The sequence below is a fragment of the Canis lupus genome, chromosome 19, assembly GCF_011100685.1.
Source record: "Canis lupus familiaris isolate Mischka breed German Shepherd chromosome 19, alternate assembly UU_Cfam_GSD_1.0, whole genome shotgun sequence".
NCBI lineage: Eukaryota > Metazoa > Chordata > Mammalia > Carnivora > Canidae > Canis > Canis lupus.
In genome coordinates, this window is record NC_049240.1 from 2,446,797 (window position 1) to 2,473,946 (window position 27,150).

Genomic DNA, 27,150 nt, shown 5'->3' on the forward strand with positions numbered 1-27,150 from the left:
CTTCCTCCTGATTCAAAGAGCCACTGATCTCTGCCCCAAAGGATTTCTTCTCTCCTCTTGGTCTCTGGACATAAAAAGTCAAAAATGGCACACTATCCAAGCACCTCACAGGGGTTGTCTATTGGGAACACAATGGAACAGAAATACCTTTGATTCAGTGAGTATCTGACTTGAAGGATGATACCAAATCCTCAGTGTCTTTAGCATACCGTGACAACACATTCTCAGGGAAGGTGCTTCTGGGTGGCTCGGTACGTGACACCCTTGGATCCCATAGTCATAGGCCCATTCCTGCCCCTCCTTTGCTGTAGAGAGGATTCCCCGACCTGACAGATTACGTGGTGCCCTATCTCAGTAAACTGAACGTGCCACAAGCACTCAGGTACTGATGACATTGGATGAGGCCCTGCAAATGATGGAAGGGCAAACCCACTCCCAGAACGTAGGTCTATTCCGCTGAGACTGAACCACTGATCTTTCTAGAATGGCTGGTTTGACCCGCCTCGTAAAGCAAGGAGCATTCACTTGCTCACAGCGGCATTTCGCTGTGGTGCTAACTAGACCTGCTTCAGAGTCCACGCCATTCAGAGTCCATCCAGGAGTGTGTAAGCCCGTAAGGGCGGATGACACGACTGTCCTCTAGAACCCCAGGGAGGGGGTTTTTGACTCTCCTACTGCAGCTTGCCACAAATGCCCAGGACACCTTTCCCCCCATGGTTATCTCTAATACAACAGCATTTATCTAATGACCCAGAAAGCAGGGCGGCTTCCACTGAGATCTCAATCTGCCTCGGAGCCCTTTCCTGCCGTGGGCCCTATTCTCGACAGGCAGCCTTTTGCCTCATCTGGTAAATGGATCAGAACATTATCCTTGGGTGTGAAATATCTGCTGCCTCCAAAACCCAGGTTTACCAGGCATTGTGCTGACTCAGGTTTGTAAACTGAGCAACGGATGACAATTTTTTATTGGACGATCGTCCTTCAGCCTCCATGTTATCCATCCTTGATCCTGTCTAATGGTACAAACTTCGAGTCCTCTTACTGGCTACCCAGTAACTTCACTCCAAGTGTGATCTACTTTGTTAACCTTCTCCCCGACTCTCTGCAGGTCAGACCCTCCAATGGCTAACCACTCTCACTTTCATAGTCTTAATGGAAATTGTGACCCCCCTGACTTCTGGCAATTAGGCACTGCCACTAGGCCACTGTTGGTTCAGGCTCTTCTCACCCATGCCCTCAGCAAACTAAACTGCAACAGACTGTTTCCAGTGTGAACTAGTGGCCTAGAGTCACCACCAAACTACTTAGTGGCCCGTGTGCCCATCATCAGTTACATGTCTGTATGGCTTTGCTTAGATGGTTTGTCAGGTGGGCCCATTGCTGTGAAACAGAATCATCTGGAGGACTGTCCAGTCACAGATAATCCATCCATTCCAGCATACCCACTTCCTTCATCTTTTACTCCTTTCCTCCACAATAATATGCTTGCATCTCAACTTGGCTCAGAATTAGCCATTGCTTTCTCCATGTTTCTAGGAGACATCCTGGTAGTGAGTTCACACCATCCCCTGGGGGCCCAACCAGGGTGTTACATTCTATTAATTTAAGATAGCTCTTATCCTGCAACCCAAGGAGCCAATGTGGGAACCATTATATCTTCCCCTAATTTATGTTCTGACTCTCTTATCTTCACCCTGATTCTTGTTTCATGTGCTCCTCTAGCTCCTCCCATTCCCTCCAGGTCAATTCTTGCAGCTCCTCTGAGGTAGTCCATTTTTCTCTGCAGCCCCAGCCCCTCTCCAGCTGAGCTTTCTTCAACCCAAAGTATAGATAATTCAAGACCGAGTAGCCTGGAAACAGGACAAGTCTTAAATGGGGGCACCTACTGGCTGAGGAGAGAGCTCTGCACTGTCACCCAGCCTGGGGGCAGGCGGGAGCGTGTGCCCTTACCAGACTGGGGCAGGCTACGATCTCAAGCTCAGAAAGTCCTTGGTCTGTGGAGTAAACATCTTCAGCAGCATCCACTTGGATGCCTTCATCCACCTCACTTCTCAGGGTCTTGGGTTTTCCCAAGAAGTGCCCTGACTTCTGCGTAACAGAACTGTCTTGATTGGCAACTGTCTTTGAAGTTTATCCAAACAGACTATTAAGTCCTGAGTTTGGTCCCGTTTTCTCGGCCATCCTGCTGCAAGAGACAAGAACTAGTTCCTGTGCATAGAGAGGTCTGCTGGCTCTCACACCTGGCTTCCACAGCCTGTCGTTGCCCTCAGCTGTTCCTCACGTTTCTATGGAGTCAGATCAGCCTAGCAATGCCATCCAGTCTTTTCATCCTCACAGCTGCAAGTTTCTCCATCCTTCTCAAATGCCAGCCAGTGCACATTCCTCTCTGGCGTCCTCCCAGCTCACCACCAGTGCAAGGTGTACAACTGGAACGTATGCCAGCCACTGCCTGTTCTCCACCTATCACGAATGATGGGGTCTGGCTGTGTAATTCTGCGTCTACCACATCACTGATCTCTGCCGCCTATTTTGCATAGTAGACAAAAGATAAAGCAGTTTATACAAAAATATTGGAAATGCTGTTCAAAATAAGTTTAAAAAGTTAAGAGCAAGAAATTAAGTATCAAAAACATATAAGTGAAATACTAGATTTATTCAAAGAGAAATGCATAATGCATCTGTGTAGTAATACTGTCTCTGTGTCCCTGAAAGCCAGCTATATAGGCACCTTTGTCTATACACTTAGGCATTGATAACAGGTACTGTTCAGGGCACACATTATGAAGAAAGAAATGAATGAGTAATTGCTAAAACATACATATCATGACTACTGAAAATAAGATGAATAGGTAATGAAAATTTAGCACTTAATATCTGACTTTCATCCTGTGGACCTACAGGGAAAAATACAATAATCCATTTTACCCATTACCATCTTACAAAATCAGACCAAATGAATATAAGCAGTGTTTTTTTAATTAAAAAAAGCAATTTAATTTCAAACAAATATATTACCATCCTATTCTTTTATCCTGTATATGTATCTAATTGGCAAAACCTAGTGATCACTGAAATCAGTAAAACTCCAATCCATGATGCTTCAACTGCTTGGATCAATAAGCATCTTACATTTGGAACTCATTTTTTCTTATGCTATCAGCTTGATTATCAATCCCTATAAAAATGCTATGCCCTACTCCTTGCCTCCGGAAGCGTGACTGACTAGTGTTTTGCACAAGGCTAAGTGACAGTACTTCTGAACACCCACACCTGATTCATCAAGCACACCTTCTGTGGCTCCTCTCAGACCCGGTCACCCATGGGTAAGCAGCACTCCTAGTTGTCTTGTTCCTCATAGTGAGCATAGCCACTGGCATAGGTCCTTCCTAAATTCAAATTAGTAAATAAATCTGATGACTCAGCGTCTGAATCCTTTCCGACTTCATCGTCTTCATCTTCATCATCCTCTGCTTCATCTTCATCTTCCTCTTCATCATGATAGCTGCTATCACCATATTTATCAGAAGAAAGGTTCTTCCAATAGGCATCATACCCAGAGGCTCCATCTCCCTCTTCACCTCCAGTCTGCCTGCCAAATTTCAGGGAGCGTGCTACAAAAGACAGATATATACATGGCACTTTGTCCCGATTCTTTAGGTCTTCATTTTCCTCTACAATATACAAAATTATATGAACGTGACTGGCTGATTCTTACTCCTATTTCCTAATTTCTTCACTTGATACTTAGCTGGAAATAAAGGAGAACTTAGTAACAACAATCAGTTCTATCCTACTTGGGAGTCTATATGCATACCATACATAACAAATAATAAAGACAACAGTGTCATTTCACTAAATCTAGAAAAGGCTGGAAAACAAATTAACAACAACAGCACTCTCCAAACAGAATCCAAATAAAGCATGTTAAAAACTAAAATGCCCTTCATTTGATGGATTAAATTTTTATTTTGAAATCACAGAACTGTTGATTTTATATCATTATACTTTTCTTAAGAGACCTCCTATAGAATTCTGGTGTCCAACAAGGCAAAGCCCTTCATTTCCTCTGCCTAAGCAGCAACACAGCTTAGTGTAAAAAAATCAGCAAAATCATCAATCTCACCTCACTATACAACTACATCTTTGATTAAACAAAAGTACTGTTAGAGTCATTTAGAATTATGCTTCGATTCTGCTGTTTGGTAAAGAGTCAAATTCTCTTTAAAAAAACTGTAAGCTGCATTACTATAAACATGTTTGTAGTAGTCTTACTCCTTCATAGAAAAGTTATATAAAAACCACAAAAACAATTTCCTGCAGTAGGGATATATTACGTAATAAGCATAGCTGCTCCAACACCACACACCTACAAAAAGCCTCAGAATGAATTCCAACTTGCAAGCACTGAAGATTACCAGCACTCGAATATTAAAGATTTATAGCTATTCAATTATTTAACAAGGAAAGCTTCGGCAAAAGCAAAAAAATCACTTTTTTTGGTCTTAAATTTCAGTATTCACCATGTCATTAACTGAGTCAAATGCCAAATATCACAGTGAATGATGGTGTATTTCTTAAGTTAAATTGAGAAACTTCACCCACAAATTTTCCAAGGCTATAAAATTCTATTTGATTAGGAGAACACATTCATCTCTTCAAATAGGAAGAGGAGGCAAAAACAAAACTAGAAAGAGATAAAAAAAAAAAAAAGAAAAGAAAAAATCTTATCTAAGCAAGGAAGCAAAATCACTCCATTGGTATTTTAAGAAGAGTCTTACTTGACATGCTGAGATCCTTAGTTTCCTGAGTTTCATGTCCACATTTGGGGCAGGGAGGCTGTTTTCCTTTTTCTTGCTTAAACACCTTGCTCCTTGTATGATCATCACAAAAACAAGCCTATATAAGAGAAGTAAAAATAGGCAACTAAGTAATTCAAAAAACATAAAGAATTATCATTCAATATTTCCAGGAAATTTAAAGGCACAGTTTTGTTAGGGTAGAGATTAAGAGTTTTGTTGGGACCAGTCACACTCCTGGTTTAAATTTAAGGGGAATGGTCTCTGCCAGAACTCCGGCCTAACATAAAACAAAACTACATAGAGTGTGACACTCTAAGCATATTTATTCTTTCATAAATTCAGAGCATTCACAAAGCACTGCATGACATAATGGTGAACAGTCTATCCACCCTCCCCACCCTCACAGATATACAACCTAATTGGGGACACAGACAAGTGGAAAGGCAATTGTGAGACTGTGTTTCAGTGCATTGAAAGGGAAGTGCAGAGGAAGGGCACTCAACTGGATATGGGATTCGGAAATGCATGCTGGAAAACATGAAGTGTTGGCTGAGATGTGAAGGAGAACAAGGATACAGTAGGGTAAGAAAAAGTGGAAGAGGGATCTAAGGCAGAGGAAATAGCCAACATAAGAAAGATACTTGGTCAAATTGGAGCAGATTTGAGAGAGAAAAAAGAGATAAGAAAAGAAGAACCAGAGAAAGGTTGCAGACAGGAAGTGAATCGGCTGCACCTGTTTAGTGATCTTTGACAAACAGAAATGCTGGAGAGAATGTCTAAGGAAATAGAACATTATGGAAATCTTCAGTTTACTCAAACTTACCTAGGCAAGTAAATTTTGATATTAATTAAAGTATACCCTCAACATTTTGGTTAGAATATTTTCCATAAACATAGGTGTAAAAACACTGAGCTAAGATTCAACAAGATCCATGTGCATTAGCGTCAACTCTAAGACAAGCCAACTGGATGACCTTTGGAAAGTCACTCAGCTTTCTCAATCCAATTTCACAACCTCCAAAGTAGAAGAAGTACACTGCATAATGTTTAAAGACTCCTGTAGATTAATTGTAGCCATAAATAATCTAAGCCAATACTCTCAAAAAGAGTATTGGGACTAAAAACAAAATCTAAAAATAACAGACTGGTTACCTTACAACGGAGACAGGAATGCTGACCAAGTCGATTGCATGAAACACCTATGGGCAAAAATACATAAGGTCCAGATTCAAATTTGGAATGAAAACACTATTTTCCACAGATTTACATTTGATGTACTTAGATCAATTATTAGCTTTTTTTTTTTTTTTTTGGTCTCATAATGTAACCCTGAGGATACATGAGATGGAGCCCCAGCCACAAGAAAGGAAACAAAGTGCACAGCCCAAAATTCTTTCACTAGTATGGTGCTAATTTTTCTCCAATCTCCATTTCTCCAGATCAAGGAGATGGCAAACTTCATTAATCATATTTAGAAAACTGAAATGGGGACGCCTGCATGCCTCAGTGGTTGAGCATCTGCCTTCAGCTCGGGGAGTGATCCTGAAGTCCCAGGATCGAGTTCCACATGGCGTTCCCTGCTTCTCCCTCTGCCTGTGTCTCTGTCTTTATCTCTCATGAATAAGTGAATAAAATCTTTAAAAAAAACAAAAAAAAAAAAAAGAAAGAAAACTGAAATGGTGAGACATCCTTTTTTTCCATGACACTGGCTGAAGCTCTTCCCTTTATCACATAATACTTACATCTTAAAAAGAATAATTTTCTCCATTAACATATAATCTCTCCTGATGAGGCAGGCTACTGTCATTTTTTGCAAAAGTTCTGATAAGAGAATAGAATACTTCAGGTGGAAAAGAGTGACTATGAAGAGAAAATAGTGTTCAAAGGGGTAGTAAAAAAATGGAAAAAATCCCAAAATATTTTAGCCCTATTTAAGTCAGTAAGCCATGTTAATTTTGGTCATTATGTATAACCACTGAGGAAAAACCTAAACTTACATGCAAATATGTTATAAAAGCCAGAATGTCTGGCATATATTGACTGTGTCAGAAATGGAAAAAAAGAAGTATCAGAGGTATAGAAAGAGAAAATAAGCTAAGTCTTACCCTAATAAAGCCTGAATAAAAACTATTAACTTTCAATTCACTTAGAGGTCTTGGAAAAATAAAAAGGAAAACATATAAAAGGAAGCCTGTCTTTGTAATACAAATCTTTGACCAGATGTTTCTAATTTGGGAATTCTCTTACTTAATTTTGCTTGGTTCATGGGGAGACTTTTTAATCTGAACAGGCAAGTATTTTTTTTTAACTCAGAAATGATGTTCTTAATTATGTGTATTATTATTATTTCTGTCCACCTATCCTGCTTTCTTCCACAGTACTGCCAATAATTCAGTTGGGTATGTATTATTTGTCCTACATGCTAATGATAAGTTAAAAAATACTGAATACTTACTATACATAGGGGACCCTTGAACAACATGGGTTTGAACTGTGCAGGTCTGCTTAAGTGCAGATTTTTTTGAATAAATAAAGTGCAGTACTTTAAATGTATCTTCCCTTCCTTTTGATTTCCTGAGTAACACTTTACTTTCTCTAGCTTACTTCATTGTACGAAAATATTCTATAAAACATACAAAATATGTGTTAACCGTTTTATGTTATCAGTAAGGCTTCTGGTCAACAGCAGGGTATAAGCAGTTAAGTTTTTGGGGAGTCAAAAGTTTTATGCAGATTTTCAACTGTGCAGAGAGGATTGGTGCCTCAACCCTCATATTGTTCAAGGGTTAACTATATTAGGCATATATAAGTATACCCAATTACTCCAATAACAACCATATTATTTCATTCAGTCTTTGGGGGAAAAAATTCTGCAATCTCAATCATTTCCATTTGAAGATATGCCCTGGAGTTTTTTGGGTCCCTCTTCATTCAGTTAAAAAAAAAAAAAAAAAAAAGATATATTTAACCAAAATGTTAAATGTCATAAATCTCTTTCCAATACACAGCCAGAACACATACTGAGAGTACAAAGCTCCCAACCCAATCTCCCAGTGTAAATCAGGCAGGCATTTCTGATGTACAATCTTTTCCTACCCACCGCCCCCCAACTACTTGAGTCTTCAACATGCCACAAAGACATGATCCCAAGAAATTAACTGTTGCCTATTTTACCCTCATTTTTACTTCTGAGAACTCAAAGTAGGATGAAATATGGCCCTGTCAGTCTTCTTTACCTAATTACCTCAAGCCAACACATAAGCGCTCCAGTTCACTGCCTAGTTATTTCTCTCCCCAAGAGTAACAATGTTAGACTTCTACAAAGAATGCATTTCTCCCAGATTCTAAAAATAGTTTGACATTCCTAGTTTTAAACTGGGGAATGGTTGCCTTTTAAAATCTATTTGTAGGTCTTCAGAGTATGTTAAAAGAAAGCAGGCTGGGATGCATCAAAGCCTGCTGATAGCAAGCCATTTTAAATTAGAAGTCCCCAAGCCATTTTAACTATTTAAAAAAAAAAGAGGCAGAGTCAACACATTTGTTTTGTTTTTTCTTAAAACATCCTTACCACTGATAATGCAGGTAAATAAGGATTTTAAAGATTTTCTCTATCTCCCAATTTGCAAGTATAAGGTCAAGCCTATAAATGGTGAGCTATGACCAACTAAAGGGGTGGAAACAAGTTATGTGGGGCTTATGTATGTGTTCAGGAAAATATTTCAGAAAAAACAAGCATTGAATGGCAACTGGCAAAGAAAGAATGGCAAGAAAAAAATAGAGCAATGAAAAAATAAAGATAAATCACAGTAAATCAAAGACACCTGGGAATCTGCAATGAGCAAGACTTTAATGTCAGGTATCAAAGACATATAATAGATTTACCTTAAAATCAACTATTCCATTTCTGTATTTTTCTTTTGTCTTTTACTGAACCACTAAAACTTCCTGATGAAATTATAGTCTTACCACTCACAGTGGCCTGTCTTTGGGGTTCAAATGCTACAAAATATTCAAAGCTCTCAAGCCCCAAATAAAGTAATTCAACTGTTATATATTTTGCAGAAGACTAAGAATCCCTCAAAAATGCTATATACTGAGATGTTCTTTAACCCCTGAGAGTTTCTATAGGAATATTATAAGAATCATATATATATATGCAATCATATATATATTAAAATTGACAACTTATCAACTTTAAATTTATAGGAGAATATAGAGATTAGCATTTCATACCTAAACAAGAACCAAATTCAAGGAAGTGAGTACTTGGGGAATTTCAGCCTTTCCTATAATCACATTTACTATTTAATAAGGACTTTAACACTTTATGTGGATTGTCTTTTTAGTTAACTCTTTGAAAAAGAAATTACACCTTCCTTTAACATATAAGGAAATTCAGCTCTAGAAAGATTTGGTGATTTGTCCAAAATCACATAACCATAAGTAGAATTTAAGTTATGCTTGACTCTAAATCTTGGCTTTTAAGAATCAAAAATAGAAACAAAATGTAATCTAACTGTAAAGATAATACCATTGATAATACCAAGCCAATAACACTTGTTCTCAAAACTGGAAGATACGTGACAAATATGTGTGTACGTAAAATATATATGCCTGCACCTACCATAGACTGCAAAGACAGAATTGCCAGGGATTAGGACTGGGGACATATATTTTTAAAAAAAACCTCCACAGGTGTTTCTGATGCATATTCCTATCTAACAATCACTGAAACCAACTAGCAGGAACAAACTAGGGGTAGTATCGCTTACTTGGAGGCATTTAGAAATGTGTGTGGCTTTTGGACACCTGGGTGGCTCAGTGGTTGAGCATTTGCCTTTGGCTCAGGGTGTGACCCTGGGGTCCTGGGATCGAGTCCTACATCGGGCTCCCCGCAGGGACCCTGCTTCTCCCTCTGCCTATGTCTCTGTGTCTCTCATGAATGAATAAATAAAATCTTATTAAAAAAAAGAAATGTGTGTGGTTTTTGTCCAGAGAGGTGGGGAGGATTCCGTGAGAGTTGTTAACATAACTTGGAGGTGACAACGACATTTTAGCACTCAGGACCAGGAAGGCGACAAGCCCTACAAAGTCTCATCAATCCCACACAACAAAGAACTGACCCAACCAAAGAGCCAATGGCAATCACTGTTGAAAAAACAAAAAAAAAACAGACTGTGGTTCTGAATTTTTTCTAGAAACAGAAAAGAGATATTAAGTTGAATTACAGTCCACAAGAAGTTGAAAAACTAGACTCTTTTTTGAGTCTAACGCTTAAAACTATTAAGAATTCTGGATATTAAGGACATCTAATTTATAAAGACTTACATTTAAATGTTTCCGCCTCTAAAACCTGGCAACTGGCTTGATGTTCAAATTGATCATCTTCGCAGAGAAAGTTATGACAAAAAGAACAACTGAATATTCTGCCTCCTATTGGATTAAAAAACAAAACACACAAATGTAAACATGATAAATTTCAATTTAAAAAAGTCATTGAAACTTGAAATTTTAATTAAAATTGAAGTTTTAAGAAGTTATATCCATAAAATTGCTCAAAAGGATACCAATTTATTCCAGATTTACACCAGAATGACACAGTAGTTTTTGTTCTGATAAAGGCTACAATGAAAACTGCCACGATGAACCATAAAAAAGTGGCCTCTCCTATAAAGAGTGCATCCAGAATGTTTCCAAGTCAGCCTTTACTTACAGTAAAGCTCGTTGCTCGTATGCAACACTCACCATGGTCCCAAACACCTCGTTCACATTCTACACACTCTGCGTCAGTGAGAGGGCAGGCACAGGCATGTGTGCTGAGACATTTCCTTCCGTGGCAGACCCAAGCTTCACAGAAGTCACATATTGCACCCTGCAACCAAGAACACAAAAAATTAGTCTCTGTCACTTGCCTGGCTGCAACCACTGCTTAGCCAATGGCAACCATCAAGCTGTATACGTTTAGCTATTTACCAACTCTCTGTGATAGTGGGTGGCTTCATTAAAAAAAAAAATTTTTTTTTTTACTCTAAGCCAAAATTAAAGAGGGTTCTCTGAAAATCAAACTACTTCACCAACAGCTGTTTACAATATGTAAAACTTGACTATAAATCAAAAGAAAAAAGAAGCAAGGGGGAAACTACACACTTAACCCTAACACTAATCATTAAAGGAAGCCATGGAGCTAAGAGTGTTGCCTTCAAACTGAATTCTAATTTGTTTTTATTTTTTGTTTTTTAAAGATTTTATCTATTTATTCATGAAAGACACAGAGAGAGAGGCAGAGACACAGGGAGAGGGAGAAGCAGGCTCCCTGCAGGGAGCCCGATGCAGAACTCGATCCCAGGACCCAGAGTCACAACCTGAGCCAAAGGCAGATGCTCAACCACTGAGCCACCCTGGTTCCCCCGAATTCTCATTTGAATGGCGTCCAGAATCCACATCTTAAGCATTCTTATTTGTAGCAATTACAGTAACCGAAGTGAATGTTCTCATTTAGAAATATTTCTGACTTAAGAAAATTCTTTCCTGAATCATTTATAAAATAATTCACATAGCTTTTCTAGAACTGAGAAAAATATTAAGCTTTTGTTTTAAATTACTACACTTGCAGAAAAAAAATTAAAATATACAGAACTAAAAGGGTAAGACTCTTCAACATCAAGATAAGATGGAAAGACTATACCTTTTTTTTTTTTTTTAAGATTTTATCTATTTATTCATGATAGAGAGAGAGAGAGAGAGAGAGAGAGAGGCAGAGACACAGGTAGAGTGAGAAGCAGGCTCCACGCCGGGAGCCCGACGTGGGATTCAATCCCAGGACTCCAGGATTGCACCCCGGGCCAAAGGCAGGCGCCAAACTGCTGAGCCACCCAGGGACCCCCAAGACTATACCTTTCAATAACACAGTGACATCTACAGAATTTTAAATGCTAGAAAGAATCTTAAGAAAATGGGACTAGATGGTCTTTTCCCTACAGATGAACAGAGGCCCAAGCCTAAGTCCAAATCCCAGAGCTACATTACAGTGCAACTAGGATTTAAACCAGTGTTCTGAACCTCAATTCAGTGTTCTAGTATTTTAGACTCTAACAGAAGTAGTGAAGAACAAATAGGAACGATGTTTTTTGAGCTGTAAAAAAAACATCACTGTGGATAGCAAATCCTCAAATACATCTCTTGGAACGAATATTCAGGGTTCTAGCCACAAAAGATGATACAGTAAACTGAGTAATCCAGAGTTTAAAAGAGATGATTTACAAAGGACAGGGAAGGGCTTAGGAAAAAAAAAAAAAAAAAGGAAGGATGATGGTGTTACTGCCCCTGAGCCTGAACAAGGGGAGTGGAGGGAGTTACCAGACATTGAGAGAACAGAATAGGAGAGGGTTACCTGGCCATATAGAGATAAATGGTGGCTAATCTATGGCCAAACTAGGATAAACTGGTAGGGAGTGAGCTGGGACAACAAATACCCAGATTGTATTGTCCTCCCATCTACAGGTCTCCTGCCAGGGTTTTCCATTGACTAAACCCAAAAGGAAGCCAGAGGGTAAGAAAGCTTTTGATGCAGTCCATACACACAGGTCAGGCTCCCAAGGCAAAGCAGGGTGGAGGGGAGGGGAGAGAGGGGAATTTCAACAAATAGAAGACTCCCAGGAAATCACTTTTCTAGAATTTACAGCTAATGATACATAAACCTACTGAAATGTTTAATATATCATCCACATTCATACAGCTTAGTGAATTTTTTAAAAAGCATTTGATAAAACTGGACTTAAGCAAGCTACCAAAGACTACACTGATTTATGAATATAGATTGACAATCTTATTTAAAATGAAGAGGAATTCACAAGATACTGATGAATTAAATCTAGTGCTAGCTTCTGTAAGATATGCACATGTGAAATTATCAATATAAAGGTGTGCTTCATAATGGAAAATTATGTTCTTGGGAAGTTGCTATAAAGTGCTTGATATAAAAGTACTATTACTTTCCTCATGGAATGAAATTTGGACCTGAGCATAAAATCACTTAACAGAGGGTGCCTGGGTGGCACAGTCAATTAAGCATCGGACCCTTGGCTTCAGATCAGGTTGTGATTTTAGAGTTGTGAGATCAGCCCCATGTTGGGCTCTGCACTCAGTGTGAAGTCTCATTGGGTTTCTCTCTCCCTCTTCCTCCTCTCCTCTCTCAAATAAACAAAAAAAATAAATAAATCACACATCAGAATACAGTAAAACTGGTTAAAAAGATAACATTTTTTAGTGAAAAAGAGAACAAAATGCATCACACAACTATTCTTATTATAGCATACCTCATTTTATTGTGCTTCATTTTACTACACCTGACAGTGTATTCTTTACAAACTGAAGGTATGTGGCTACCCTAGCATCAGTGGTGCCACTTTTTCCAATACCATACTTCCTGTCTCTGCATCACATTTTGGTCATTCTCACAATATTTCGAACTGTTTTATTATTATTATATTTGCCATGATGATCTATGATCAATGATCTTTGGTATTACTATTGTAATTGTTCCAGAGTGCCACAAACCGTACCCATGTAAGACAGCAAACTCAATCAAGTAAATGTTATATGTATTCTGACTCTTTTACTGACCAGCTGTTGACCCACCTCTCTCCCTCACCTTGGGCCTCACTATTCCCTGAGATGTGACAATATTTTTTTTTTTAAGATTTTACTTATTTATTCATGAGAGACACACAGGGAGAGGCAGAGACACAGGCAGAGGGAGAAGCAGGCAGATGTGGGACTCAATCCTGGAGTCCCAAGATCACGCCCTGGGCCAAAGGCAGATGCTCGACCACTGAGCCACCCAGGCGTCCCGAGACATGACAATATTAACATTAGGCCAATTAATAACCCTACAATGGGTTCTAAGGGTTCAACTGAAAAAGTTGTCCATTTCTCATTTTTAAATCTAAAGCTAGAAATGATTAAATTTCATGAGGAAGGCATGTTGAAAGCCGAGATAAGCCAAAAGTAAGCCTCTTGTGCCAAATATTCAGCTGAGCTGTAAACAGGAAAACAAAAAAAAAAGCTCTTGAAGGAAACTAACAGTGCTACTCCAATGAACACACGAATGATAAAAAAGCAAAACAGCCTTACTGCTGATACGGAGAAAGTCTGAGTGATCTAGACAGAAGATCGAATCAGCCACAACATTATTTTAAAACAAAGCCTAATCCAGAGCCCTAGCTCTCTTCAGTTCTACTACAGCTGAGAGAGGTGAAGAAGCTCCAGATGAAAAGTTTGTAGGTAAGAGGTTGGTTCACGAGGCTTAAGGAAAGAAGTCGTCTTCATAACATCAAAATGCAAGGTGAACAAGTGCTGATACAGAAGCTACAGCCAAGTCACCTAGAAGACCCAGCTAAGATAATTAATGACGGTAGCTACACTAAGCAACAGATTTTCAATGTTGACAAAATAGCCTTATATTTAAAGATGATATCTAGGATTTTCATAGGTAGAGAAGTTAGTGTCTGGCTTCCAAGCTTCAAAAGACAGGCTGACTCTCCTGGTAGGGGCTAACAGCGCTGGTCACTTTAGGCTGAAGCTAATGCTAATTTACCATTCTAAAAATCCTAGAGCCCTTAGGAATTATGCTCAATCTACTCTGCCTGTGCTCAATAAATGGCACAAGAGAGCCTGGATGACAGCACATCGATTTACGACACAGTTTACTGAATACTGTTGAGACCTACTGCTCAGAAAAAGGATTCCTTTCAAAATAGGACTGTTCACTGACAACCAGCTGGCACTCAACAGCTCTGATGGACAGGTACAATGAAACTAATGTTGCTTTCATGCAGGCTAACACAACATTCTGCATTGAAAGTCATTTCGACCTTCAAGTCTTTTTATTTAATGATATGTTTCATAAAGTTATAGCTGCCACAGATACTGATCCATCTAATGGATCTGGGCAAAGTAAATTGAAAACCTAGAAAGGATTCACAATCCTAGATGCCTTTTAAGATCATCAGTGATTCATGATTAATGTTGATCAAAATATCAACATTAACAGAATAGAAGAAGTTGATTCCAACCGCCATGGATGACTTTGAGGGGTTTGAGTCTCCAGTGAGAAAGTAATTGCAGATGTGGTAAAAATACAAGAGAATAAAAGTGGGGCCTGAACATGGGACTGAACTGCTGCCATCTCATGGTAAAACTTGAACAGATGAGGAGTTGCTTCTTATGAATGAACAAAGAAAGTGGTTTCTTGAGATGGAATCTCCTCCTGGTGAAGACACTGTGAAGACTCCTGAAATGACACCCTAGGATTGAGAATATTACATAAACTTGGTTTATAAGGTACTAGCAGGGTTTGTGAGGACTGACTCAGTTTTGAAAGAACTTCTCCTGTGGGTAAAATGCTATCAAATAGCATCACATGCTATGGAGAAACAGTTATTTTAAGACACTGCAACAGCCACCCCAACCTTTAGCAACCACCACCCTGATCAGCAGCCAACAACACTGAGGGAAGACCTTCCACCAGCAAAAGATTATGACCCACTGAAATACCAAACGATGATTAGCATTTTATAGCAATATTTTTTAATTAAGGTATTTAAAATGTTTCTTTAGATTAATGCTATTATACATTTAATAAATTAGAGTATAGTAAACACTGTAAACATTACCTTTATATTCACTGGGAAATCAAAACATTAATTTTGACTTATTCTATTGCAGTATTTGCTTTATTGCAACTGTCTGGAACCAACCCACAATATCTATGAGGTATGCCTCAGGTATTTAAAACAATGAATTTCCTTAGAAAATCCTACATGTAAAGAGAAAATTATGTATAAGTCTATGTTAAATACGTATTCTTTATTGAAATGTAAAGCTATAAAAAAGCTACTAATACTAGGTTCTTTTGAAACCAGGCTTCTTTTACATCAAAAGCTTGAATTTGGGGATCCCTGGGTGGCTCAGCGGTTTAGCGCCTGCCTTTGGCCTAGGGTGTGATCCTGGAGTCCCAGGATCGAGTCCCACGTCGGGCTCCCGGCATGGAGCCTGCTTCTCCCTCCTCCTGTGTCTCTGCCTCTCTCTCTCTCTCTCTCTATGTCTATCATAAATAAGTAAATAAATCTTAAAAAAAAAAAAAAAAGCTTGAACTTTGTTTAAGCAGAGCTTTCAGTACAGTAAATGACACTCTATGAAGTCTGATTAAGATAGTTTAGAAAGGTACCATTGACAAATGAATTTTTAAGTCAACTTTAAATAAGTTTCCATTTCTTGTGTTTTCCAATAAGACAAACAGGAAGCAATAAAAAGTAAGTGGATAATATAGGAAGATCATACAAAGAATATTCCACAGATAACAAAGGAAACTCCAAACTGATTGAATCAAGGACAAAATAGTGCTATTTAATAGTGAAAGGGAATAGAGGGGAAGGGAGAAGAAATGGGTAGGAAATATCAGAAAGGGAGACAGAACATGGAAGACTCCTAACTCTGGGAAACGAACTAGGGGTGGTGGAATGGGAGGAGGGCGGGGGGGGGGGGGGTGGTGACTGGGTGGCGGGCACTGAGTGGGGCACTTGACGGGATGAGCACTGGGTGTTATTCTGTATGTTGGCAAATTGAACACCAATAAAAAATAAATTTATTATTACAAAAGAAAAAAAGAAAAAAAAATAGTGCTATTTAGAAAAAAATAACCATTGATTAGAAAGACGTTTCTTATCCTTGGAAACCTGTTCCTCGAAGAGCTAGAAAAGAAACTTACCACCATTGCAAGGCCAGTACTGTACACACCAGCATGCTTTATGACACAGTCTGAAGACTTCATCATGCACTTCGTTTTCCCTAGTAAGAAACAAATCTGCTTATCAGTCTTGCAAAGTAATACATGTAAGTATTCACTAATTCTGCTTTTTATCTAGCCTAAATTTCTGAGAAATAACTTGAAAATGGACAGAAATCAGTTTACTACTCATGTTACTTAAAAAAAGAGAGAGAGAGAGAGAGAGAGAGAGACGGATGTAACTGAAATCTAACCTGATTCAGATCTTTTAAGATTAGAAATTTATTAGTAAATCTATAAAAATGTATTGCACAATAAAATTATATGCTAATTATTGTTTGCACTACAATCAGAAATTGCAAATTACAGTTTATAATCTAACAGTCATTAAAGCAATTTAAAATCTCATGAATTTTCAGATGAATTAATAGATTTTAAAAAACTATGCTTTAAAATGGATTTTACAGTTTATAATTCAGAATGAAAACAGTCTAGTTTGAAGTTATTGTGTATTTCTTTCAATGGAACATCTCAAACCAAACCAATGATTATGCAACATTTTTAAAGTTTATCCATATGTAAAAATTTACAAACATAGCTCCCACGTAAACATTCTTCCAAAAGGATTTTTAAATAGTGCCCAAGTGAGAAGGAAAAAACAGGAATACAGTGATAGAGCTAAAAACCAAAATATAGCCACAAACGCTCGGATCTAAGAGCAAATTAAAAAACATGAAAGAAACAGGATATTCACTCATATACTATGTCAAAATTAATGGTGACATAATAATCACCCATCTCAGACTCTGCACAGTAGTATATGAAACACACAGAAGATGCACAATTTTCCATTATCTTGATTATCTGAGGAACAAAGCTAATACAAAAGGAAATGGGAAGAAAGACTGGAAATGAGAGACAGCAGCTACCCAACTGTTCCATGTCTAAGAACAGGAATCAGTAGGTGGGAAATAAATCCATGTTCCTAGCACTACAGAACTCAAGCCCAGACAACACTGAAAATATGGGACGGTCCTAGCAAGAACTTAATGTTCTCCATAATCTATTTTCTCTCTCTCTCTCTTTTTTTTTTTTTTGGTAAGCTTTCACTTATTTATTTGAGAGAGAGCACACACAAGTTGGAGGAGGAGCAGAAAGAGAGGGATAAGCCAGACCTGCCTCCAAATGGGGAGCCTGAAGCAGGGCTAAATCCCAGGATCCTGTGATCATGACCTGAGCTAAAGTCAGACAATTAACCCACTGAGCCAACCAAGTGCCCCTCTATTTTCTCATTCTATATTCACCTGTCTTTTCTCAAATAAGGATGTAAAATCTGGCAGACAAGTAATCTCTCTAGGCCAGTATTTTTTTTAAGTAGGCTCCATACTGGGCCTGCTTAATGTGGGGCTTAACCTCATGACCCTGAGATCAAGACCTGAGCTGATAAACCTCAAAAGATGGCCTCTTTGAAAACTAGAGCTACACTAGAAATATTCAGGGATGTAGCCCTAAACATTCCTAACTTAATGCAATGTTATTCTACATAAGCACATTTATATGAGCATATCCCTAACTGTGTTCTACCTGAAACTATCATCCCATAACCAAAGGGAACATTTGTTCAAATAAAAGTTTGAGGAGTAAATCTGGAGTGAACAAAATTAATCAGGTTTCTTTACTGGATGTCTTCAGAACCTTTAACACACAACTATGTAACAGAAATCTCCCACATAGAAAGGCAGGGATGAAACAAGCAGCATTTCTCAAATGTATGCATTATTTTAAGAAATACCTATTAAGGGGCACCTGGGTGGCTTTGTCATTTAAGCATCTGACTCTTGATTTCGGCTCAAGTCCTAATCTCATGGTTTTAAGAGCAAGCCCCACATCAAGCTCTACACTGGGCAAGAAGCATGCTTGAGATCCTCTGTTTCCCTTTGCCCCTCCCTCTGTCTCTTTCTTCGAAAGAAAGAAAGAAAGAAAGAAAGAAAGAAAGAAAGAAAGAAAGAAAGAAATAAGAAAGAAAGAAAGAAAGAAAGAAGAAGAAAGAAAGAAAGAAAGAAGAAAAAAGAAAGAAAGAAGAAATAAAGAAAATAAGAACAAACCCAACAGACACCCGCCCCAGAAAGAAACGACATAACCGCACTCCACTCCCTCACCCCCTCCCCGACACATCAAAGAACCCTCCAACCCCCGCCCCTAACAACCTCCAACTCAACCCGAAAACACAAAAAGACAAGAACCGAAAAGAAAAGAGGAAAGAAAAGAGGAAAGGCAAGGCAAGGCCTATTAATAGCTCAGGTATTCTGTGGAAGGCTACTTGGAAAACAGCTATCTTGTTGCTCTATGAACTACCATTTAGTTTTACTTTGAATAATCATTTTCCCCGAATAAAAGTTTTCACTTATACCTGGGAACTGAGTATGTGGCTTAGGAACTCTATTACAATCACTTGGGAAAATATATGAGGAAACTCAAGAATCACATGCTAAATGCAAAACAGGAAGAAAATGGCACCAGGTAAATGTGGAATACAATTATTCTCGTTGGCTTAAGATACTATGGGCAATATCAGAAGGAATCAAAACTCAGGAAAGTATACAAACACCTATCAAGAAGACTAAGTTAGTGCAACTAAAAATTCAGATCACCAAATATTATTAGTCTAAAATGTGATCTTACAATGTTTACAACACAGTGGTAACCTATACCTAAGCTGTATCTTAATTATTTTTCAGCATTACATCAAAGAGACAAAATCAAAACTTGATAGCATTAGATAGGTCAAATAGCAGTTCATTTTATTAAGGGTAAAATCTAACAGTACTATAAAAAAATAATAAACCCACAGGTTCAAACTGCCAAACAAATGTTTGATAAAATAAAAGGCTTACATATGCTTAGTTTTCATATACTCACCACACTGTGCACAAATTGGTAACTTCTGTACAGAGTTGCAGAAGTAGCAAAACGCTCTATTCTTCTGCCGCCTTGTCATGTAAGATAAAATTTTAAAATGCAGTCAGTATCAGATAAAAGGCAAAAGGATCTATATTACTACATATATAGAGAAAAAGAAATAAAAATTTACCTCTGACACTTGTCACATTCCTGTAAAATATAAAAACATAATGTTAATTTTCTGATTGAAAACTGCAAATTTATTTGCTTTACAAAGAATACCCAGTTTTTCATGTTAAAATTTAAGTGACACTTCCCCAAAGCCTCCACATATACAAGTGTCCATACATACTTTAATAACAAAGGTATGCTCCTGGGCATACTACACCAAAGAAAGAAGTGGCATTTCTACAAGAGGCTTCATAAATAGAGCAGCAGTTTGGTTTCTGGTTGTGTTCTATTCCTGTTGCTTTTTTTTTTTAAACAAATACTACAGAATGGACATAAAAAATAGTAGAGAACAAAATATGATGAAGCTCACAGAAAATCTAGAATCTCAAACGTGGTACTAAAAATTCTCAACGATCTGATCCCTAATCACTTTCAAACCGTGTTGGCCTATTCTCTTTAGATTCAAGTCACTATTTGTCAGCCATTCATGAAATAGGTCTTGTACTCGCTTTTTCCATGCCTTACTATTCTAATACTTTTTCTTGAGAAGTCTATCCTTACAATCTTGACCTGTTCAAAGTTCTGGTGATGAACCCACCTGCTCTATGAACTGCACCCCATCTATGCACTCAAGCTAATCCCCACTTCGTCCAAATGTACCTTAGTCTTAATTGTACATTTACCCTGTACAACACTTATCAAACTTTAGCCTTCATTGTGTGTATTTACATACGTGAGTACGTGAGTCCATTCTTTTGTTGGTCCCATACTCCTCCAGAAATGACCCTGAAGAGAGTCTCTACCATCTGTCCTTCTTGTGTTATGTAATCCTGCCCCCCCTCTCCCAGTGCCAGCTGTAAATGTTAGTCCTGATATGGGCACCTGACCAAGTCTGATCTATCAGAGTTCTTTCCCTCTCTGACAGCATTATGTAATATCAGACACACAAGCTACCAGTACCTAACAAACCCAAACAAATGGGGTTAAGTCTCAGCTACATGTTAGCTGATAAACTCTATTTCTCCCTAAATTTACTTAAGTTGGATTTGTTACTTAAACAAATCTTAAGTAATACACAAGACAACTAATCTATAAACTTGTCAAGACAAGGACTGTATCATTCATCTTTGTATACCTCACAAGGCCTAAAATAGTACCTCGCACAAGGTAGATACAAAAGAAACACTTGGGAAATTAAGTCGTATTAAGCATTTCGTATGACGTTTAGAAGAAACAAAAGAAGAAGAAAGAGAAGGAGCAGCAAAAGAAAAAGTAGAGAGGATGAGAAATAGGGCAATATGGGACAACGCAGAGAAACAGGGTCAAAAAAGCAAAGGGGGGGAAATCACGTGGTAATCTTGCTTTTTTTCACATTTTGACCAAACAAGCCCAGAAATGATCAGGACTGACGTACTGAGCACAGGAAAAGAAGGTAATAGAACAGGCAGCCAGGATCCCTGGTGGCGCAGCGGTTTAGCGCCTGCCTTTGGCCCAGGGCGCGATCCTGGAGACCCGGGATCGAATCCCATGTTGGGCTCCCGGTGCATGGAGCCTGCTTCTCCCTCTGCCTGTGTCTCTGCCTCTCTCTCTCTCTCTGTGTGACTATCATAAATAAATAAAAATTAAAAAAAAGAAAAATAGAACAGGCAGCCGACAGAGAGGTCAAGAAAAGTGAAAAGTTTAGAAAAGAGAAATCAAATGAGTTAAGAACTGCTGGGAGAAATAATGCAAAGGCTCCAATAGGAACAATTAAGTTAATGCAGATCGAGTCAGAGAAGAAAACACAGTTCCTAGTATGTATTCTTGTGTCCTATTTATCACCAACAGCAACCAAGTAACCTGCTAGGTTTATAAATAACATAAAATCGAAATCATTGCTACTCCCCATTAATGAAAACAATACCTTTAACACAGATTTGAAATTCAGTAAAATATATGCAGCAGCACTGTATTCACTAAAATGTCATTCAAGCATCTTTCATAGAAGTATTATGTTTTTGAACCATCAACAGGCATCCAAAAAAGCTGTTACCATTGATGCATTGCATGGGTGTTTAGCCAAATCGATGGTGCTTCTCGATGCTCTGAGCTGTTTTTCACGTTCCCGACGGCTCTCTGCCTTCTTCCTCGCACCAGTCTTTTTTTTAGGCATTTTACCTCACTTTCTACACAAGAAAACAAAGAAGATACAATTGCCTGGTTGCATTTGTTATTTTAAATAAACTAATAGTACAATGAAGTGTTTTTACTCTCATTAAATTTTAGACTCAATCCTGTCACTTTGGTAAGCACATTTTAACCTTTTATGAAATATTAAATATACATTAGTCATAATAAAATAGATGGCTTTTAAAATAAGGCACTTATGGGCAGCCCTGGTGGCGCAGCGGTTTAAAAAATAAAAATAAAAAAATAAGGCACTTATTTGCACTAGCAAACAATTCTGAAAAATGTAGACATCAAAACAATTTACCCCAGAAACCAAATGTTGTCTTTTCCCACCGAGAATAAAAGGAAAAGTTTCTCTGATGCTAAGTTTTTTTTGTTTTTTTTTTAAGATTTTATTTATTCACGGGAGACACGAGAGGCAGAGAGACAGGCAGAGGGAGAAGCAGGCTCCATGCAGGGATCCCGGGTCTCCAAGGTCACACCCTGGGCTGAAGGCAGACGCTCAACCACTGAGCCACCCAGGGATCCCCAATGCTAAGTATTCTTTAACAATTACTCTGTAGATGGGGCGCCTGAATGGCTCAATCGGTGAACGTCTGACTCCATTTCAGCTAAAGTCCTGATCCTGGTGTACTGGAACCAACGGCCCACCCCAACCAGGCCCCAGGCTCAGCAGGGAGTCAGCTTGAGGATTTTTTCTTCCTCTGCCCCTCCCCCTGCTCGGGATCCGCTGTCTTTCTCTCTCTCTCTCAAACAAATAAATCGTTATAAAAAATAAAGGTAAAAAAAATAGAAATTACTCTGTACCAAATTTCTAAAAATTAGGCATATATCACTGACAAGAGTTAAAAGGTATATTATTTACTCAGTTCACATCATTCTTTTCAGCTATACATTCAACTAGATAGTAAGATTTGAAATATAACAAGTCTTATTTCTCCTGTGTAACACCTAAACAAAATATCTAACAAGCGAAGTCAAATGACATTAGCTACAAAGCCAAACCTCTCTGAAAAGATATTAAAGGTATTACAGTTGCTTTGACTCTGAAAGATGCTCTTCTCTCTACATGTAAGTGAACGTCTAATTTTAAGAGCTCAGACCTATGTTGAAGAGCATGTGTTAACATGAGTACGTTTGCAAAGTCCTGTACAATTAAGGACTTTAGGACTCCCTTTCACCTTTCATCACTTGGTTGAAAGAACTACCACATTTAGAAAAACAAGATTTTTACTCCATATAACACGTTTTTAGTTGGCTTTTCATCCAATCTGCAGACTACAAGTTCCCTGAGGACTTCGGCCCAGCCACTTGTGAGCATGTTTACCTCCCTGCCCTGCCTGGCATCTATCCAGCAGCCAAGAAACGAGGAGACACACCAATAAAGGGGCGCGTGTACTTGCTTCAAAGAATCCCAAATTCCTTAACATTCTTCAAAACACGTTATTTCTTTAGGTCTTTTCTAAGAGTGAGTCTCAAAAACGAACTGTAAAAATTCCTTAAAAAATACAGGTTTGGGATCCCTGGGTGGCTCAGCAGTTTAGCGCCGCCTTCAGCCCAGGGTGTGATCCTGGAGTCCCGGGATCGGTCCCGCGTGGGGCTCCCTGCATGGAGCCTGCTTCTCCCTCTGCCTGTGTCTCTGCCTCTCTCTCTCTCTCTCTCTCTCTCTATGTCTCATGAATAAATAAGATCTTAAAAAAAAAAATACAGGTTTACATGTCCAGGCCCTAGTCAAGACCTACAAATTCTGAACGTCCAAGGGATAAGATGAAGAGTCGCTGGGGACTCGGACACAACCTCCCAGAAGACAGGGCCATTCCCTTCCAATAAACCAAAACATGACAACAAAACAAAACAAATGTTCCTGATACATGGAAACAGCAGCTCCCAAGAAACCACCCTTTGAAGAAATTCGCATTTCTCATTTTAAGAGCCCTGTTATAATAGGGGCGAAATCGTGCAATTTTTCCTACTTTGGGTTTTGACTCTTAGGGCTAAAATGTCCAAGCAAAAGCCAAGTAAGTGGTGGGACGCGGAGACTCAAAAACACACACAGATGGAGCCAGGTGGTCCACCAGGTGTCCCTCCAGGTGTCCCTCCAGGTGGTCCGCCAGGTGGTCCGCCAGGTAACGTCTGGGCCCAAGAGGCAGCCCCCTCGGTCTTTACATTAAAACCACCCAAATCTACAGGGAGGAAAAGGCTGTGCAGTGGCCCCGCCGGAGGAACTCCGAAAACAATCCGGCGGGGGGGGTGTCATCCCGGTGCATTTTTGCGTCCCGGGGGGGGGGGGGTGGAAGTGGAGGGAATGGCCTCAAGCTGAGCCTCGATTTTTTTTTCCCCTCCAATTTGTTTTAGAAACTTGAAAGCGTGAGCCCTTTTCCCCGCCTTCTGCGGGCTCAGTTAAGCCCGTCTCCAGCCACGCTTCGACTTCTCCAGGACGCGGCCCGTGTCACCAGATGAGGAACAGGGGCATCAGCGCGGCTCCGCAGGGGAGCCTGCGGCCGGAGGACCCGGGGGCGGGGGGTCACGGGGGGTCGCGGGGGGTCACGCGGGGTCACGCGGCTCGCGGCACGGACGACCATCCCCCGCCCGCGGGACACCCTCCCTCGCCCGCGCCCCGGGCCGACCTCGCTCACCCTTGCGGGGAGGCCGGGCTCACTCCTGGGGCCGGGGGGCAGGGGACGGCGCGAGGCCGGCGCGACCGCGGCACAGCCCACCCGCGGGGCCGCCACTCCCGGGGAGAACCTACTACGACCGGAGGCCGGGCGCAGCCAACTTCCGCCACTAGGCGCCGGGCCGGATATCCGCCTACGTCGGCAGCGCCCGTACGGACACGCGCAGACAGGAGGCGGCCCGCCCACTTCCGTTGGCCCCGCCCACTCCCGGAAGTGCGCCTCGGCGGAGCGGGGACCGGACGCCCGAAGGAGGAGGAGTAGGCGGAGACGCGGGAGCGCGGGAGGCTGGAGGGCGCGGCGGCCGCCTGTGGCTCCTCGGGCCGCGGGAAACCCAACGGGAGGAGGAAATGCGTGCACAGCCCCGGGACTGCGCGCGCCGCCTCAAACGGGGAATTCTCGTGGAGACGCTGCGCCGCCCGCCGCCATCTTGGTGCCTCGCGGCGTTGGCGGCCCCGACTGTGGGCGCCCCCGCGGCCGCGCTCCGCCGCTGCAGCCCAGCGTCCCCGACCGCGCGCCGCGCCCCGCGCGCCTCCTCCGCCCCGCCCGGGGCTGCCCGGGCCTCGCGCCCCCTTCGTCGCCGCGCCACACGTTCGCGCCCCGGGTCCTGACTCCGCCCCTCCCCCCTCCGCTCTCGGCCCCCGCCTCGCCGTGGAAACCGTCCGGCGTCGCGCTCGCCCTCTTGCCCTCTTCACGAAGACTAAACGTCTTTTTTTTTTTTTTTTTTTTTGGATTTCATTTATTTATTTATGAGACACAGAGAGAGAAGCAGAGACACAGGCCGAGGGAGAAGCAGGCTCCACGCAGGGAGCCCGACGTGGGACTCGATTCCAGGACCCCGGGGTCACGCCCTGGGCCCAACTGGGGCAGACGCTCCACCGCTGAGCGCCCTCCCCCCCGATCCCGACTCCGGATCTCCTGCCTCTTCCATTTGCTCCCCATCCACGACCTCTCTGCCGTCTTCCCTTCCTTTTCCCCTCAGTCTATGAAATGCCATTTATCACATCGATCACAATTTGCTTTACTTTTCTTTCCGATCCCGCCAACCGGAACGCTCCCTATTCTGTTCATTCAACAGCTTGCCTTTTGTTTTCTATACCGAACTTAGTGTTGTTAAGGGGAAAAAACGTACACAATCATGATTTCACTCTACGTAAGGAAGTTACCTCCACAAGGCTCTCAAAATTACCCTTAAGTCCTATATTATCCTAATATGATCATTTCCATCATCTACGTGTTGTCTTTTTTTTTAAGATTTTTTATTTATTTATTCATGAGAGACACAGAGAGAGGCAGAGACACAGGCAGAGGGAGAAGCAGGCCCCATGCAAGGAGCCTGACGCGGGACTTGATCCCCGGACTCTAGGATCACGCCCTGAGCTGAATGCGGCGCTAAACCGCTGAACCACCCGGGCCGCCCCGTCTACGTGGTTTTGTTCAATCTTCTCCCTTTCCCTCAACCTTCCATCACTTTCCCCATCAATTTTAGCAGATGTTATATTTCACAGAGAGAATAGAGTATCAATAATGATCCTATTTCACTTTATGCTCCTGGCCTCCTGATTGCTTTACATACGTAGTATTAACTCCTAAGTTTACAGGTGAGGAAACGGGCAGAGACTGTGAAACTTACCACAAGATCACACAGATGATTTTTGGCTTATGGGATTGTCCACTGCAGCAATTCTTAAATCTTTTCATTTTAAGACCCCTTAAAAACTTTTTTTTTATTTTTTTTTATTTATTTATGACAGTCACACAGAGAGAGAGAGAGAGAAAGGCAGAGACATAGGCAGAGGGAGAAGCAGGCTCCATGCGCCCGGAGCCCGATGTGGGATTCGATCCCAGATCTCCAGGATGGCGCCCTGGGCCAAAGGTAGGCGCCAAACCGCTCCAAGGGATCCCCCCAAAACTCATTTTTTTAAAGGTTTTTTATTTATTTATTTATTCATGATAGTCACAGAGAGAGGAGAGAGAGGCAGAGTCACAGGCAGAGGGAGAAGCAGGCTCCATGCGGAAGCCGGACGTGGGACTCGATCCCAGGACTCCGGGACCGCGACCCCGGCCAAAGGCAAGGCGCCAAACCACTGAGCCACCCAGGGATCCCAAGACCCCTTAAAAACTCTTAATTGAAGACTAACAACCTTTGTTTCTGTGGGCTATATCTATTGATAGTTACCCCGCAAAAAATTAAGAGATAAGACTTATTAATTCATTAAAAGTAATTCCATCTTAGTATTAATATTTTTCAAAGGATAGTGAAAATTTCCCAAACAGAAAACATGAAAGAGTGGCGCCATTCTACAGTTTTTCAAATGTCTTTGATGTAAAGCTTGATAGAAGGGAGGTAAATTCCTCTATCTGCCATTCCACTGAGAAATTGTTTTATGTTCTCATTTTCCCAGCATACAGTTAGCCAAGGAAATTGTAAAGGACCGTCTGGGAAAGGACCGGGGGAGTGATCACAGCATACACCACCAGGAGGTTTGAGGGTCTTCCTCCCGGGGAGCTGGCCTTCCTGCAGTTGATGATTTCCAGATCCAAAAACTGGCTCAGACTTGAAACCTGGGCAAAGAGTCATGACTTGTTGGAGCATTGTTCTCAGGCCCCTGCTCATGTGCCCTCTTGATTTATTTTGATTGTGTACACTGAG

The 27,150-nt window shown here is 40.7% G+C and overlaps 1 protein-coding gene across 4 annotated transcripts; it reads right to left on the reverse strand.

Annotated features, from left to right (window-relative positions):
- Positions 1-2,634: 2,634 nt before the first annotated feature.
- On the reverse strand, positions 2,635-24,630 carry ZNF330 (zinc finger protein 330). 4 transcript variants are annotated; one of them, XM_038564566.1, is made up of 10 exons: positions 24,453-24,630; positions 21,689-21,821; positions 19,676-19,695; positions 19,504-19,574; positions 16,567-16,646; positions 10,545-10,671; positions 10,128-10,232; positions 5,952-5,998; positions 4,779-4,896; positions 2,635-3,611 (listed from the first exon to the last, which is right to left on the reverse strand). In XM_038564566.1, the coding sequence occupies exons 2-10, from the start codon at positions 21,806-21,808 to the stop codon at positions 3,337-3,339; spliced, it is 963 nt and encodes a 320-aa protein (XP_038420494.1). In that variant the 5' UTR covers positions 21,809-21,821; positions 24,453-24,630; the 3' UTR covers positions 2,635-3,336. The 4 variants fall into 4 exon arrangements, with proteins under 4 accessions (XP_038420494.1, XP_038420496.1, XP_038420495.1 ...); XM_038564568.1 differs by having other exon boundaries at positions 24,575-24,592; XM_038564567.1 differs by lacking the exon at positions 24,453-24,630 and adding an exon at positions 24,206-24,334.
- Positions 24,631-27,150: the final 2,520 nt, after the last annotated feature.